At 42.0% G+C, this 17,891-nt stretch overlaps 1 protein-coding gene across 1 annotated transcript; it reads right to left on the reverse strand.

The window, feature by feature from the left end:
- Nucleotides 1-951: 951 nt before the first annotated feature.
- Nucleotides 952-17,608, reverse strand: AMD1 (adenosylmethionine decarboxylase 1). Its single transcript, XM_038175799.2, has 9 exons — nucleotides 17,142-17,608; nucleotides 8,214-8,300; nucleotides 6,609-6,735; nucleotides 6,020-6,122; nucleotides 5,161-5,203; nucleotides 4,928-5,072; nucleotides 3,878-3,970; nucleotides 3,633-3,788; nucleotides 952-3,108 (listed from the first exon to the last, which is right to left on the reverse strand). Exons 1-9 carry the CDS (start codon nucleotides 17,261-17,263, stop codon nucleotides 2,968-2,970), a joined length of 1,017 nt encoding a protein of 338 aa, XP_038031727.1. The 5' UTR covers nucleotides 17,264-17,608; the 3' UTR covers nucleotides 952-2,967.
- Between the last annotated feature and the right edge of the window lie 283 nt (nucleotides 17,609-17,891).

Genomic DNA, 17,891 nt, shown 5'->3' on the forward strand with positions numbered 1-17,891 from the left:
GGAAGAAAGGCTATTAAGGAGAAAAAGATGGAAGCTCCTAGGCATGCAGAAATGAAATTAAGAACGCCAAGTCGTTTTTGAACAGCTAAATCAAGCATGTGACAGCACCAGAAAAAAAAACACACTAAGATAGTCTCAAGACCATTTCTCATACCACACGGCTTTGTGCCTAGTAGTAAAGTTTCTGGGAAGAGATACACTCTCTACACTACATACAGTATGAAGCTGGCTGTTAAAAATAGACCTGCACAAACCCATGAGACTGGGTGAAATTCATCTAAGAATGAGTAATCTACAGGGAGCCCTTACAGCATTTCCCCTTACAACATTTTCCACTCCGCCCATCATATCAGAGTTACACTAGGAGTTAAAAACACAGCTTGGCTTAACTGCCATCCAGTTTGCTACCTCAAGGACACCCACCCCTTCGCAGTGGTCCTTTCTGTAAAACAGCAGAAGAAACATGACCTTGCAACCAATTGTTTCTTCTATTGGTCTATCAGTTTCACCTTTGCAGTGAGGAAAACAACAAAGATTTGCATTCTGTAAATGGTGCTGGTGTCTGACAACAGACAGAAAGGTTACTGTGAAAGTGCTTTTGAAGAACCAACTGGAGATGAAAAATGTGAAGATGAGTAATTTCACAGGAAATTAAAATTAGGAAGGCCAAAGCTCATCTGGAGCTCAATCTGGCTACTGCTGTTAAAGATAACAAAAAATGTTTTTATGAATACATCAACACAAAAAGGACTTAACATTTTCATCTGGCTTCCCCTGATGTGTCACCTCACTTTAAACTACCAATATGAACTGCTGAGATGCATCTCCTACAAAGAAGTGAATTCAGTCAAGTAATTCAGGATAAGGAAAACAATCCTATTTCAGAATTAAACCAAGTGGTACCAAAAAGCATGTGAGTGCATGGGGCAAAACTGCTGGATCATCACTACAAACAATTTAAGCAAACTTTTATTGAAGCATTAAGTTGTGGTACAGATATTTTTAAATGATCAAAGTCTAACACCACAGAAATTATAAACACCATACTCCCCCCATCCTGATCACCCCAGATAGTTCAATAATCCGTTCAACAGCTTTCATTTTTATAGCCGAGGCTTATGCTTCTATTTATAAAATGTGTATTTCAGTATTACTTGAAAAGGGATCTTCAGTCTACTTGAAGGACCTCAAGCCAAATGTCAGATCAGTCAGGACAACATTAAAGAACAAAAACCACTGAAATATTGGTCCTCAGTATTAACACCAAAAAGCATTAGTGCCATTTACAGCATGTAATTGGTAACATTGGTAAAGAACATAAACAATACGCTTAAAATAAAAAATTCAAAATGTTCCAACCACTTGATTTCTAACCAAGCAGACTTTAGTTTAGAAGCACTGAAAAAGTGCTTCATTTATAAATACGGAAGGAACAAAAAACCATTGTGTCAAACCAGAAACAGTCAAAACATTGCAAGGACAAGAGAAAAAAACAACACTCAATTTTGTAGATAATGTGCTGGTCTTGCAGCTGTTAATATCCCAGTACTTGCAAACTGCATAGCTGAAAGTCTGCCAGCTTTAAGGTCTGCATTTTAGTCAATACCCATTAAAGTGACTTTGAATTACACACTTATTCATGGTCTATGAATAGCATTCTACTTCACTTCTGTCCAGGTGTGCCAGACAGTTCTTGTTCTATGCCTTCACTTAATGCCCTCAAGTCACAGTAAGAGGAACCACCTTAGAAATTAGGAGGAAAAAACAGATGAAGTCACAACACTCATATACAACGTAAGTCACATGCACAACAATGTCACAGGACTGTCACAAGATAGAGGCATTAGCTTTGCTCGGAACAACAAAATGAAGTGACACTGGAGCAGTTTAGAAGCACTCTTTACAGTCAAAAATGGTAGGTCAGAAGTTTTACTGAGAAAATCCGGAACAATCAATACACCAGCCTGGCAAATCCCACTCCTTCGCTAGATCTACCTGCCAGCGCTCAAGAGCACCAGCTTCTTAGTCAGTCGCAACTGGTGATTAGGAAAGAAAAATGTCTGGTGCCAACGTGAACTTGCACTTTGCAAAGCTGTCACACAACTACGCCAAAGCACTCAGAACCTGACTCAGCTCTCCCCCATGAAGTCTTCGACCTTCTTCAAATTCTGCCATTGTGCAGCAATGTGACAGCTTGGAGATGTGGACAGATAAATATCAGCATTAAGCTAAGATGAAGTTTAACCTGCATTAGTACCTGTACCCACGTTTCTAAAAAGTGAAAAGACCAATGCATTAGCCTGGTGCTACAGTACAGCTGAACAGATTGGCTGAACAGATTCCTATAAGCTTGATCAGAGCATGAAAAGTCAGTCTGATTTAAAAATAAATCAACCACCACCTGTAGTAGCAAAACAATTTGTAACTGTTTTTAAGAACTTTCTCCGAACATGAAAGTATTAGGAATCAGTTTCATTACAAATCATACAAGTTTGTCAAAAATTGTTTTAGACTGAAGTCACAACATAGATGAAAAAACAGTGACGATTTAACAAAGAACTGTCCCAGTGAGTAGGTTGAGGCTGAAGTCTAATGGGGACGAAAGCCTTGTCTGTGGGGAATTTTTGGCGATACCTGGAGAAAAACTATACTGTGTGTAATTCTACCTGAATCATTTTTACAAGTGTTGTTAAGTTTCATACAGTAAGATTTTTCTACATGCACTTCAATTTCACAGCAAGAGTGGCATAGAGTACCTAAACACAGAAGAGAGCATTCATGCAAGATATCTAACTCCTTGATATAATAATGCATACAATTCAAAATGGTTATACTATGATTACACCTAGGGCTTTCCACAACTACAAGGTGGTGGGAGTGGAAAGCATGGCCCCCTGAATCATTAACTAGAAAGCAACCACCACCTTCTCTATGGGATCTCTTTTTGCGCTTTTTCTTCATTCTTAATCAACTGTGCTGTTGCTGGCGATTCTTCGTAAAACTGGTAAAAACAAAGTTGTAATCACTGAATTGAGCAATCTGGTGATCAAGACGTTTAAACCCTTCAATCTTCTGGGCGGAAGAAAATACTGTTCGACATTTAGAGCTCTAGAAAACAAAAAGTGACATTTGTTTTAATCTAGCATTAAGGATTTGTTATAATCTAGCATTAAGGCTAGCACAGTATGTATTTAATGTGTGGTTCTTGTGACACCTAACACGCTTCCAACTGTTGCATGACAATGCTGCTGGAAGTTTCAATCCCAAGCAGTGGTTTTGCTCCTTACATAGGGTACTGCTCATCTATGAATCAGTAGCTAGTAGTGCTACTATTGGTAGCAGCACTTCTACAACTGACTGAAGTAGCCAATTCAGTAAAAGTGCAAGGACTTCACAGGACATCACTGGAATACTAAATTTGGACTGCCTTGTTTTAAAATTTAAGTTTTCTGGATGCTGGATTTAGAGCATGCCAAAGTAGTACTGAAGAGTACTTTTACTTTCTGAAAAGATTAGTGTCCAAACAGTAGCAATTTGAAGACTACTAGTACCCCAGTAAAACCATCTCTAGCACTTCATATCTCTATATGCATTTCAGGAGCTAACAAGCTACTGCAAGCAAGGCTACTCACCTGATTAACAAAGAGGGTTGTCACAAATTTTCCTGGCTTGAAAACCTCCACAACTTTTCTAATCAGGTCATCATAAGAAGTCTGACTTATGTTTGTTTCAAAACTAACATAAGAAAACTCTGGTTCTGGAGTGATGTGAATAGTCCAGTAAGTTCCCTGAAGAAAATAAAAAAAAGGAAGTTAGCACCAGCAAATAATTAAAACTTACAAATTCTTTTACTTAACATAAGAAAAAAAACACTTACATCCGATTTCATCCCATTCATTGAATACCCACAAGGATTGAACATTGTAGCATCAATAACAGAACCTGGTATCAGGTCACGAATTCCACTCATCTGAAAGAGAAGTTAAAATTTATCTCTCAATTTATCACATATCCTTAAGTTTGTTTTTTAACTCAAACAGAACGAATACCAATTTAGAAACTATGACACCAGAATTCTTCCAATAGCAATGAGGTCTGTCTGTAGATAGCTTTGCATCCTGTCACTTATCTGTTAAGTGCCGAGCTGCATGCAAGTTATCAAGTTATCAGCTATTTTGACACATACAGAACCAAGCTGCATAGCTCCAAGAGGGAGCAGCCTAGAATTATAGCACAGAAGTGCTTGTGCAACTAAAATGGCACTCCTGATCAACAAGTATCCACAAAATGAAGGCCATTTACTCAAATGCAGACATACTTCCTTATACTCTGAATCCCAAGCGCTCGATTACCCACACAGTACTTGAGCCACAGCCAAATCTCTGTAGCAAATACAGGAATAAGAATCAAGGCTTAAGAGGGGGAAAAAACAGATGAAGTCCATGTACATATCAGTAAAACTCATGTAACAGGACTTGACTCTTTGGACAAAAATTGGAGGAAAGGAGGCAAAACCATCAAGTTATGCATAAGCCCTAACCCTCCCCATACCGTATCCTAAACCATACAAGCAGCTCCATGATTTAATCTTGACAGCTAGACTCCTTTGCCATTCATTATCTTCAGTCTAAATCTTTCTTCTTGTCATCTCCATCCTTCAGTGGAAGCTACTCAACTGCATCTTTATGCCTGTTCCTTTATTTTCCAGGGAGTAAGCTTCCAATCACTCAAAGCACTGCAAATTGCTGCTTTCAATATAGGAAAGCAAGGACATTGGAAAAACTACAGAGAAACCCCAAAATGTTAACCTGACATTTTCTATAAGAGCTTTCCTACCATAAAAGAAAGCTTATATCAAATGCAAGAAAAGCATTCTGTTAGCTAATATCCACCACCCCCAAAGTACTTAGCTTCCAAGCAAACATACACGAGTGACATCATTTGCAGTAACACCATCTTTCATGTAGAACTGGTCCATAACAACTGGGTCAAGCTCACTCATCAGAATTTCCAGTGTCTGATCAGGCTGATTGGATATCCGACTCTCTGGGAAATCCAGGGTGTACAGGTACCTATATATGATACAAAGCACTCATATAATAAATATTAACAGCACCAGGTTTACTCTAAGCCCCCAAAAATTTGTCTTGTCATACATACCAGCAATCAGAATTCATACGTCCCATGCAATAAGCTGCTCCATCTAGAAAAGACAAAAAGAGTCCAGTTAACTTACCATGGCTGATCCCTTATGTAAGAGATTTGCCTCGTTTTATATTTAAAGGAAGTTTAAAGTCTTTCACAGTACACTAAGAGGTTCGCTGATACAGCTAGCATCATTATCAACTAAGCAGACATTTAACTTCAGGAACATAAAGCCAACAGCCTTCAGAGAGAACAGGCTCCTTCAGGCTGTCTGAGCACCCCAATTCAGAGCCTACTAGTAGCAAGCAATTCTGACTACAGCTTCAGCTACGCACAGACAGATGCTCAAGAATGCTAGGGCTTCTGTTTTCAAAAGTACTACAGTTTCCACATTTCCTCAAAAACCTTTTCTCCCAACAGTTAATATTCAAGGTTATTCTTATAGGCTTGAGATTTTATTAAATGTTTGAATTCTATCTTTAGTGCAGTGATTCTTTAGAGCAAAGCTTACATTTTTCTTCAGTGCATTAGTTACCTTACATTACTACTCTGCCTTTGTTATGAGGCTTTTAGGTTCAGCATGAACTGGATTCTGCAGGCATATTCACTGTACTCCCTTTAGAAGTCTGAATATAATCTGTTAAAAGAAGGTGCTAGGTATCAAGCATAGTACAATTTTTTAGTATGATTTAAAGTTCAATCTTTGCAAGCGAGCATAAAAGAGCTATGAATAGCTTTCTATTTTTATGCAGTTGAACCTCGTGCAAGGTCTGCTAAATCAATGGCCTCACAAGTCTCTGTATGGTACTGCTCATCACTTCATATCAACACTTTACACAAGCTATGCAACTTCGCTCAAGTTTTATAAACTTACTTGGGAAAATTTCATTAAGAAATTCTACTTCTTCCTGGAAATTCCTATGTGGGTACTCCTGGTGGGAAGGCTTCATGAAATTCTTACGTGAATAAAAGAAGCTCTGAAAAAGTAAAAGTGCATTTTAGATACTAAGTAGATCAGTCCCCCTAGAAATCTACAAACAATTTAGAGAATTTAACATAAGCTTTCACAGGACATTTGTTTTCACTGTCAAAAATACTGCTACCTGTATTTAAGACTTCCATTTCAGAGATGGTTATTCCTAGTTTGATTAGTAAACTAGGAGAGACAGCTTACTTCCAAATTTGTTTTCCACAAGAAGAAATCCATGCCCCTGTTTGCCAGTGCTAAAATCATTGAAGTCTTTCAGTCTCAAGTAACCTTAACACAGTAGCATTCATAGTATGCCGTCCTTTAACAGGCAAATAGAGAGCTAAATCCCCTAGCAGAGCAGTCATATACAATCATATACAGCCTGTTACAGGAACCATACACAAATGGCAAAAATTTCAGAATATTGAATAGAATTTGTAATAATAAAAAGCATTTTGTACATTCCAAGGGAGATGCATTTTTAGGACCTCACCTGAATTGAGTCAAACCCACTGTACTCCCTAGCAAGCTCCAACAGGGGAACCAGTGCTTGCAGTAAGAGGGTGGTACCACACGTCTTCAAAATGAAACGTCTCTTGGAGACAAACATGCTACTCTCACTGTAAAAGATGCAAGAAGAATGTATTAAGCACTCTATTAAAACAAACCAGGAGAAAATGGTTAGATCTTGGTTCTCATCCCACCCAAATGCACTACTGCAAGTGAACTTTGTACTTATGTACCATATGCTGAATGTGAAATGGATCAAATGAATTGATTTTCACAAGCATGAGAGTTATGATTTCCTAAAACTACCTGCCCTAGCCGCATTATCAGTTACCACACTGCAGAAAAATCTTATTCAATCTACCGAAGAAACACAGGTGCTGTGAAGTGGGTACACTTCACATGAAATTCATAACCCAGCTGCAGAACAGGGTCAGAGCTGAAAGCTGACTTTCTCAGCTGAAATAAGGCCTTTGCTTTCTCTGAGTTGACTTTCTCAAAGTCCTTAACAGAACTCAGTATGCCTGGCTGCATCTTCTAAGAAAAACTACTAGAAAGTGGTAAATCAGCACCTGTCCACAGGAACAGGAAACCCCAGAGTATAACCACAGCTCTATCGAATGTCTTATGCATAAGATAAAGTTCACACATAGCTGTGACTTACAGAAATCTACAGGCCCAGCGAATTAGAGATTAGCACCGATGCTATACCCAGTATGTTTAAGTGTATAGCAAATATTTTCTCACCAAGTAACCGGACAGTAGAAAAAGTCTAGTTTAAATAGCTTTAACTCAGTTTGGAATGCTGTTTAAGATTGCAAAGTAAAGGTTATATTTTATCCAAGATAGTTGTTACATTTTTTTCTTTAGAATTTTGTTTTAAATATGAAGTTTGCAGAAACAAATCTTCAGCACAATTTTTGACTGGCTTGCTGTTAACCCAGCCTTGCCCTCCAGGCAGTCTTTCAGAGTACAAAAGCTTCAGTTTTTGTAATATGAAGTAAAGCAGAAAATATCAATGTCTGTAAAGTTCAAGCAGAAAAAGCATGAAAATACTTTGCAAGATGAAAAACACATGGCAAAAGTAGTATCCTTATGACCAACTACAGCACAAGACCAGAATTCCAAGATTTCAAGAAAGCTACATTTTTTTTACATATATCCTTACCTCAGCTGTAGTAGTTGTTCCACTGATTGCATTATCTAGCCTTAAAGCCAATTAATTGATAGTTTTTGCTGATCTAAGGGTAATACTTATATGTACAGTTTTGCTGAAGTAATTCTGTAACTTAGACTCTTAACTGGGGAAGAATTATTTATCCCAGGATGAAAAGAAAAAAATTAATGATCAGGTGTAGAAATACCTGTCCTTAATCCTGTTAAGGAAAGTTAAAGTACAAACACTAATTACTATGAAAACATTTCTGCTACAGAAGTGTGACAGTACTATGATTAGGAGGCCCTTGCAAGCTGTAGCTGTTAACAGCAGGATCTCAATCCAATACTGGATTCTTAGCCAAACATATCCCATACAGCAGCTTTAGGTGTTTTACCTCTGGGAATCTAAGCCGCCGCCACGCCACTGGCTTACCTGAGTACATAAGCTTCCTGCTTGTCAGTTTTTGTCACACTTATGATCAAACAATGCACATTCTCCAGAAGTTTGTCCCACTCAATCCTGTAAAGAAATTACAGAAGAGTTCAAACAGGTTAAACTGAAGCTTTTGGGAACACTGATTAAAAAAGCATAGCTGAAACAGGATTATAGCTCTCAATCCACGCCTCTCACGCTCTCAGATCTAGCAACTCAGGACCTCACATAGGAACTGTATGTATCACAATACAGCAATACCCAATTCTGCTGCATGAGTGCAACTGTCAAACAGCAAAGCCAAGCTTCTAACGAGGTAAGTCAGGATAAGCCTCATGATCTACATTTTATGCATAGGAAAATAAAATTCACTATTATAGTAATATATGCTTTAAATTGGATATCCACATGCTTGCAATTTCAGAAGCCATTGGTGGCTCTTAATGCAATACAACAGCAAGTTAACATTAAATTACACTTGTACAGCTTCAAATTCGCAATTTAGTTGAAAATCAGCCCCTAAGAACCAGTACGTCTCAGTGATCTGAATTCCTCTTTGAGGAATCTGGATGACAGAATTCCTTCTACCTCTAGAAGATAGTGAAATCTAGCAGTGTAGATTCAACATGATGGTACACTTAACATTTCAATTCTTTACTATCATTCATTCTACAAGGAATTCTAAGAAACTGAAAATCAAAAGGCTCAAATTGAGACAGAAAACTCCCAAGCACTTATGAGAAGCGACAGACTGGCATGACCCATGCATGTCATTTCAGTCTTGTCTACATAGATTAGTAGAGTCCAATATAGAAGTTTGCTACAGAACAGGCAGAAGCAGCTACACCTTCCTGAAGTCAGAAAGTTTTAAGACTGTCAGCTTCCCACTTCTGTCTCTCCCTTCCCACAGCCTATCCCATCTGTGGATTTCTGCTGGCTCTTGTGCTCAGACCTGTCACAAGCCAAGGAACTGACTAACCCAGCATAAAACTGAGCCACCCACCAGGTTACAGAGCTGAACCAACTGAGAACTGAGCACCCTTCTAGCAGCAGGCAGAAGGTAGGTGACTCCTCACAGCCAGGAGACTGGAAGAAGAATGGTGTTTGCTGACCACCAGGCAAGTTCCGAAATGGTTCAGCTGCTCACATAACCATTAGCCTAATCCTTCCTCAGGAGTCAGACCTTCTCGCCCTTTGGCACTGTGAAAGTTCCATAGCTGTACTTCAGGACAAAGCACTCGCTGTTAGTTCTTTCAGCAGGATTCCTCCAGCAGCTACGTATCTCTCCCCTTAGAAAACAGGTCGATTCATTGAAGTGAAACCTCAGTGCAAAGTTGAACTATTAGATGTTATCACAGTTGTAATCCAGATGCACTTTGCTTCTCTAAACACCCCAACAAAAATGCCTCTCAGTTCTCCCTCACTTGAGAATGCTTCCTACAACTGAACTCTGCACCTTTGCTACTAACACTTGAGAATTTTTTCCCTTTTAAAGTCTGTATTAGACTAAATCATTATACGAGTCAACCAGAACATACTCAACTTCCAGACTCTCTATAGCCTCCTTTCAGATAGTTTAAAAGAATTCTCTGCATCTTAAAATCCCTTGTGATTAAGCACACCTCTGATCAGTTTATAAATTGATTTTTAACCATCCAGATACTCAAAGTGAATTTCTCCCTACCATTCTAGTTAGTGAACCTTGAAGAAACACTTCTCAGCAACTAGAGAGACATGAAAGTACAGCCCACTCAGATCTGCAGATCAAATTAACCAGCTTGTTTTTAATGTACTCACACATTCATTAGATCCTACACTCTTGCTATGGGCTGTGCCCATTTCTGATACTCAAGTGTCTATGAAAATGCAACAGTCTGCTCATCTTTGAGCAACCTGGCAAATGCAGAGACTGAAATAGTTGATGCTAAACTTGAAAAAAATCCTAGACAAACCAGGCAATTTTGGTAAGGACTTTAGGATTTGGTTTTCTCTGGAAGCTACAGCATACCTGCACAAATTTGCTAGCTTCAGTATCTTTCTTGTAACATCCTATTCTTGTAAACTGAACTAGGTGATGTGTTATCTGTATCTGCTGTCATGGAATAACCATTGAAAACATTTCAGCAGCACTCTTGTTGATATTCTATCTGCCACTAAAGAAACACTCAGCATCTAACCCAGCATTTGGGAAAGCTGAAGTATATTTCCCTCACACTGCCTGATGCTGAGCTGCAGTAAACCTACAGGTACACTACCACAAACCTGATTTTGTACTCATTTGAGCATTAATGATATGTAACTATCTCAGGCATTGCAAAAGCTTAAGTCTCTGCCTTAACAGGCTTCTTCCAGCCGGTCAAAAGCACTGGCCATTTCAGGAAAATGGCTTGCCAAAGGTTCAATCATATTAGTGGAATATATAACAATTCTGGCTTTCAAGAAGCCCAGCAGTGATGGGATCGGCTGCAATACTGCATGTTAAGTCCAAGGCATAGCATGCCTCCTTTATGTAGGTTAGAGCTGTAATTGATATTTAGGTTCTATTGCCGAAAACCACAGTTGCACAAGATCTTTGAATATTAAAGCTTTGCTCAACTCTTCACTGCTCCAAGTACAGAAACCATAGCTAAGCTTACGCTACATGTCCATGCATTCATTTATGGGAATGAAGTTTGTGATTTGATCTGATAAGGGTTGCATTGAGAAAGAAAAAGCCTTCATATTGAGAAATACACAGGATATCAAGCTTGATCCAAAAACATACATATAAATAATACCAGGTTGCAGCAGCTGGGATGAAACTTGGCCAAACTGTGGAGTTTTGTGGAGATACTGGCCTGTATCTTTATACATTTTAAAGTTAGGCACAGGAAACAACTACGGAAAGGCCACTAACATGCTGGATTTGATCTCAATATGATCATTTTAAACAAGATGACCTTAGCATTTGACATTTTCCATTGTTTAAAGCAGAGCTAAAGAACATCTGGGACTGCTTTGTACCACATAGACTGAGTTTGCTGAAATTCTAACTCTTGCATTTCTTCCTTCCAGTTAATCTGTAGAATTAGAACAACACCTTAAAAACAGCATTTCAGTATTACCAGTAAGTGTATTATAGCTAATCCCATTATGTTTTGTCAAGCAAAAGAACCTCAAAGTTAGTAACTGTGAAACACTTGAGAACATTACATCCTATTTCATAATTAGCTAACTTTTAACTGTGAAGCAAAACCTCCAACTGAAAAAGAAGCAAGACTCATTTCTGATAAGATGCCATTACGGGTTTCTGCTCCTCAAAATTCTCCCTTTAAGGGAACTGAGGACTACATTTCCTGTAATCAGACATCATCTGTTATATCCTCTTTTTCAAACATAAAATAATTGACACCCACTGGAAGTCCAAAGTTTCTCCAGCAGGCAAGCAACGTACTTCTTAAATGGTCACACCTGCCCAGAGAATATGAACTGAAAGCAGAATACATGTGCTCAAGTGTGAACAACTGTCTGTGCTTAAACGATAGCCAGCTACTTGGTCTGCACTTGAATAGCAAAATATACTAAAAAGGAAAAATATCAAGTTTAGCAATCTACTCCTACACCTGTGTTACAAAGCTCAGTGTCTTATCAGTGGACTCATTGCCAGAATGCAAATAACTTCCTTTCAATCTGCCACCCAGGCATGTCAGTAAGGAAATCCTATCAGAACTCAGAAGCATTTTTAGTTTTAGGGGGTATATGCATTAGTACACAATGAAATGAATAGTCAACGGTCCATCTCAGTAAAGCTCTAAACCATTGTGTTTGCTCACAGCATTTCAGGCCAACTAGGAAGGGGTACCAGCAATTCAACAGATCTAGAACTATCTCAAGCACTTGTTCCTCTAAACAGAGAACAGCCTCCACAAACATATACCTCCCCATCCAGTCATGGTACCTTGCTAGTGCAACCCAGATAGCATTGGGGAAAAAAAACAACCACTGTTCTGCAGCAAGGCAGGAATTCTAAGGAAAACGTCTATAAAATTTCCAATGAAAGTAAGACAAATCAATAGTTGAGTTGTAAAAAAACTCAAAAGTAAGACAACTCAATTACAACTCAACTGAGTAGTAATCGAATAACCAATTTTAGTCTTGCACTTTACTGTTCAGACCCTGTTTAGAGCCAAGCATTGAGCAGGAGCAGCACCTTTCATTCCCTCACCTGTTCGCTATGTGTTTTTAGGAGCCAACAGATGCATTAGCTACCTCATTAACAGGCTATAGTTTGGGAAGCAAACTCCCACCAGTTTCAAGATCCAGAACAGTCTAAAGTATAATGCCTTGTCTAACCCCCCTATGCACAGCAGCCATAGGTGAGGAGCACAGAAGCAGACTAAAGACCAGTGCTGGAGCTGCAACATTACTGATGAGGATTGTGAAACAGGCAGAAGCAGCACAGGCCAACTATTCAAATCAAATTTCTTAAAACATCTCTTAGCAGCAGATTCCCCCCCCCCCCCCGCAAACTGACTGATGTGAATTAGGTGAATTATTTCCTATTAGAATAGTAATTTAGTTTATAAATTGCTGCTGAATACAGATTACCTTGAATCATGTATCCACCCTGAGTTTAGACACAAGGCACTTGTGACTTGATAACTGTACTGCTGCAGTATCTGTGGAGTGCACAAAACCTACACGCCCTCTATATGCTCTGCACACAGATGCTCAGAAAGACCATCTGCATCTCCCTTATCTTAAGGCTAAGAAACTCTCCAGGGGCACACAGATGATCTTGAATTAAAGGCGAGCACCTGAATGGCAAATGACATCCACAGCACAAGTGATTCTGAGCAGCACTCCCCACCACGTACTTTTTGCCTACAAGATGCTGAGCCAACTACTGAAGAGAATCCTATTAAAGGCTGCCAACTGCTACTCTCACAGGTCATTTACTATCATAGGACTCCATCCATTATAACCACAGATATCTGAGGGGCAGTCCTGCTCTATCAAAGTAGAAAATTCACTTGACACACAAAGTGTTTCAGGACACATAAGCCCCAACAGGCACGTTAGAACTTGAACTGAAGTCTTGTGGGCAACATTTAGGGCAAGTGTGAGTCTAACCTTCTCCAGAAGGAACATGCTGTCAGATAGCAAGTGTCTGCCTCAAATCTTCCTGTTCTCCTGGCTGAACAAACAGCCATCAGGAAAGCCATTTTAATATACAAGTAGCCACATGTGTTAACAGGATACTTTATGAAGTCTCACTGGGGGACCAGATCTTTGACAGGAAGTGACTAACTAAGTCCTTCTCAAGTTTCAGTGCTAAGCTAGGAAAATGTCAAAAAGCCTTGATGAATGTCTTAACTTTCTGCAAGCAGTATCACAATCAGTAGTGGAAAGGGGCTTGTATCTATCATTGGAGAGTTACAGGCTATGTTATCTGCAATTTTGAACTTGTCTGCAAAAATCTGATGTTCTTAGAAACTAGTTTGATGAGGGGGAAGACTGAGTTCTCTGATAAAGTTCTCCGCATTATCTTTCAACTGCATGCAAGAGAGCTCAGAAAGAACCGTGACAGAGCCCTCATCGCCTCCCCACACTGCCCTCCGCAGGTGCTGCCCAGTTCTGCACCGCTGGGAAGCTCGGCAGAGCACAAGTACAGCAGGACAGACTCCCAGCCTCCCGGTGTCCCACTGTGTGGAGAAACACACAGAGTCCCACTACAGCCTGCAGGGCTGGGGGAAGAGGGAGGTACTATGGCATAACAGCAGTGAGATGACTCAGGCTGCAGGGTGTTGTACAAATTTGGTTCTGATGCTTGACTGTACGGCTGCTTGGCAGTTCTTATCTAGCTCAGGCTGAGAATCTCATGGTATCAGTGTCACTCCCTATTGCTCATTTCTGCATTGTTCTTTTTCCAGTTTCTTATCACGTTGCCACATAATACATGTATATGTGCAAGGAAACAAATGAAAGGTCCATAAATTATTTCAGAGTATCTTTCAGATTTGAATGCTTGAGAAATGGACTCCCAAATACCAGAATCATTAACCGACTGCTTCAAATGCCTGTACAATCAAGGCCGTACGCCTTGAGATGAGGAAATGCAGAGCTCCTCAATCATCTGAAGGCATAAACTGCTTTACTCTGGGGAGAGGGAAGGCGCTACTCAGTCATCACAGAACTCCACTCACAGCGTGTTCGTCATGTTTCCAGCAAGCCCTCATTCTCATCCTTAGTTGGAGACTATTTTTAACAAGCGTGCTTTACATAGCATAGTGAGAACAGGCACTAAGTTAAAGCAAATGATTCTGAAACCACAAAAACGTTAACTTCATTCCACTTCTCGGTATGAGCGGGGTAGGCATCTTCAGATGCTGGCCATTATTTCAACCACAAGACATTTTTGCAGAACTGATCAGCAAACGAACCAAAAGCCCCCAAATCTCAACAAAGCCAATCCCATAATTCATTTTCTTATGTTTTTAGCTGGGACTTTTACTGAATGTACTAGAAGAGTAAATTACAGGTCTATTTCTGAAACAATTTCAGAAACACCTCTATCCAAATTATCCTTCTGAAAACCTGCCTGCCCATAAGAGAAAGTTGCAAAAATTTTCTCAGTTACCCAGTGCTTGAACTTTCTTCCTTTGTAGCTGGTAATATCCAGCAAAGACTCTGAACTATCTGATCTCTAACGAGCACACACAACATGGAAATTTTTGGCTTTGAACACCAGGTTAGTCATTCAGTAGATGAATGGCTAGCATTTCACTACTAAGCAGGTATTACGGTACAAAAGGCGAGCTTGACTGGTTTGCAACATGACTCTAATTTAGCTATTGTTCTCAGTTTCAGCTTTGATTCCAAGTTCTGTTCAACAAACTAGCTTATTCAATTGCCTTTATGGAATTAGCATAGTGGGGTATACCTTATTCAGAATTTCCTCATTTGCATCTATTAACTGTAGTGAAAATAATTTCCTTTTAACATTCTTCAAGAGGATGTTTATGAAACTCCCTTTTATGCCAGCAACACAGTATCACCGTTACTCCTGCACACAGGTTAACAGCAGTTTTCAAACATGTCGCACCCCCTACCCAAAAAGGTAGACTGCTTCAATCAACATTTTGTATTAAGACCCAATTAACGCAACTGCCTTCAAAGCTTGCTCCCAGCTCTGAAACTGTGTTCAAGGCCATGTGTTCAGCACTTAACAGTTTGTATCTGCCCTATTAAAACTTTACAGCCATATCTAAGCCTCATAAAGCAATTGTTGAGGTACCTGCCTTACAATTCCATTAAACCGTATTAAGCAATTTTAAAAATTCAGTTTGTTGGTTTAATGCGAGCCTCAGAACGCAAGCAGCCCAGAAAGTATGAGTGCGGCAATGAGGAAAGCATTTGCAGAATGCCATCCCTAAACTAGAAGATGTGCATATTCCAATGCCAGCACAGGAATGCAAAGTCAAGCCTCGGAATCTCTCACATTTACAGAAATTAAATGTAACAGGAACCCCAAAGTGCCTATTTCAGATCAGCAGTGCATGTTTCAGCGAGAATTTATTCTTTCTGGATTGCCTGGACATTAACTACACAAATTCTAACCTTACAGTATCTGCTGCACCACTATGTAACAAGGTAACCACCTATCTCATCACTGCCATGTTACAAATGTTAAGTCAAAGGGGTCTGAACAGCTTTGCAAGTCAGAGTTATGTGAGAACAGGGCACAGCAACAGGTCAGAGCTAAACGTGTATCACGCATTGCTTTTGTCGTGGCAGAAATTAAGCTTCTACCTGTGAGCTAGTGACAGACACACCCAAACTGGACACATGCTGGAAAGGCGGTTATCTGCTCACTGGCGACTCAGATCTCTGGATAGCTATCTCTAGCAATACATATACAAAGGGAAGATGCTGAGAAATACCAAGACAAAGCAGGCGGAATTTGTCTTTTCCTAAGTATGCACCTTTGAATGGAGAAACTACTATGGCAGCCCATCCATTCAATGCACCACAAGATCGCCTCCAAGCTCCCTGACCAGAGACCACATACACGTGCAAATCCGGATACACCGAGGACACCAGATCCTCCCGGTGCCGGCCTGGTAACGAACCACTGACAGGAGCACGGCCTCCCAACGGGTCCCATCTGCCTAACGTGAGCAGGGCCGGGGGCTGAGGGCTGCCCTGGGGCCCGGCTGGGGAACACGTGTGCAGCCGGGGCCTTTCTTCCTGCCTCGCTGGGTGGTAGCGAAAGAAGCGCCAGCACATTCTTCAGATGCCCATTGGGTGACAAGGCGGGGGCCCACCCCTCGGCGGCGCCCGGCTCTCATTGGCTTCAACTTGTCAATGAGGGGGTGGGGGGGGGGGAGAAGAGGGAAAAGGCAAAAAAAAAAGCCAAAAAAAAGAAGCCAGGCGGCGCGGTCTGGGAGCCGCGCCAAGAAACTCACGTGTAAATCGCCGCTCCAGCCGCACTCCGGGGGGAGGAGGGGGCCATCCCCCCCTCCCCACTGCCGGCCACGGGGAAGGGGGAGAGAGAGGAATTCCTCCCTCCTGACACCGCCGGTTTTGGGGGGCTCCTCGGGGTGTGGAGGGGAGGAGGGGGGGACGCACAAGGGGACCGGGCGGCGCCACATGTTGCCAGCAGGGACCGCACCGGGCCGCACGCGGTGGCGCCGCGGAATGGCGGCCTCCTGCCTGCCCTTCCTCACAGGAGGAGGAGGAAGGAGAGGAAAGACCCCGGGGGGAGCTGCCCAAGGTGACCCCCGCTGTCACCGAGGGGGGAAAACGAGAGGCAAGCAGCAGCCCTGAGGCAGCCCTGAGGGCGCGAGCGCGGCCGTTGGCGACCAACGGTCACAACGGCTCCCCCCCAACCGCCACTCCCCCCCCCCACAGCCGCCCCGCGCGCGCTCCCGGCGGCCGTTACCGGACCTGGGGATGGTGCGGAGGTCGCCGGACCCCTTGCTCTGGTGCGGCTCCTGCGGCTGCCGGGCGAACCACACCTCCAGCAGCTTCTCGGTCCCTTCGAAGAAGTGTGCACCGCTCTCCTTCATGGTGCGACAGCGCGGCAACCAACAACCACAGAAATTAACGGCGCGCCCCGCCGCGGCTCTCACCTCCGGAGGGGGCGGCGGGGATGGAGGGAGGGAAGGAAGGAGGGAGAGAGGGGATTTTTTTTTTTCTCCTTTTTTTTTTTAAAGTATTAATTTAAAAAAAAAAAAAAAAAAAGGATTATTATTATTTTTTTTTTTTTAAACCGCGGCGTGGGCGTGCGTGGGTTACAGTCCGAGCGGGGCGCGGGCGATGCGGTGCGGTTCCTTGCAGTCCGTGCGTTCCCCTGTTACAGAGCAGAGCGGTGAGCGAGCGCTAGCTAATGTCGCCGGCCATACTGTGTAAGCGACTGCCGTGCGCGCCTCCGCGCTTTTATACCATGCGGGGCGGCGCCGCCGATTGGCCCGCCGCCTCTTCGGCCCGCCCTCCGCCGCTCCCCATTGGCTGGCGCGGACGCCCGTCAGGGCGATGCCGGTTCCTCCGGCCCCACCCGGCCCCGCTGCCATTTCCTCAGGCGCGGGGGGGCCCCGCGGGGCGGTCCCGCCGCGAGCTGTCAGCGCCGGGCCGTGAGGCGCTGCTGCCTCACGCTCCCCGCTCGCTGCTAACCGTGGTCCATAGATTTTTTTATTT

The sequence above is a fragment of the Anas platyrhynchos genome, chromosome 3 (genome assembly GCF_047663525.1).
Source record: "Anas platyrhynchos isolate ZD024472 breed Pekin duck chromosome 3, IASCAAS_PekinDuck_T2T, whole genome shotgun sequence".
Lineage (NCBI taxonomy): Eukaryota > Metazoa > Chordata > Aves > Anseriformes > Anatidae > Anas > Anas platyrhynchos.

Coding starts and splice junctions, on each gene's coding strand:
- AMD1 (XM_038175799.2), bottom strand. CDS start 17,263: ATGAAGGAGAGCGGTGCACACTTCTTCGAAGGGACCGAGAAGCTGCTG. Junction 8,301..17,141: donor GACCTCCGCACCATCCCCAG/GTCCGGTAACGG, acceptor ATTTCTTTACAG/GATTGAGTGGGACAAACTTC. Junction 3,971..4,927: donor CTGCAAATGATGTCACTCGT/GTATGTTTGCTT, acceptor CTTCTCTTTCAG/ATGAGTGGAATTCGTGACCT.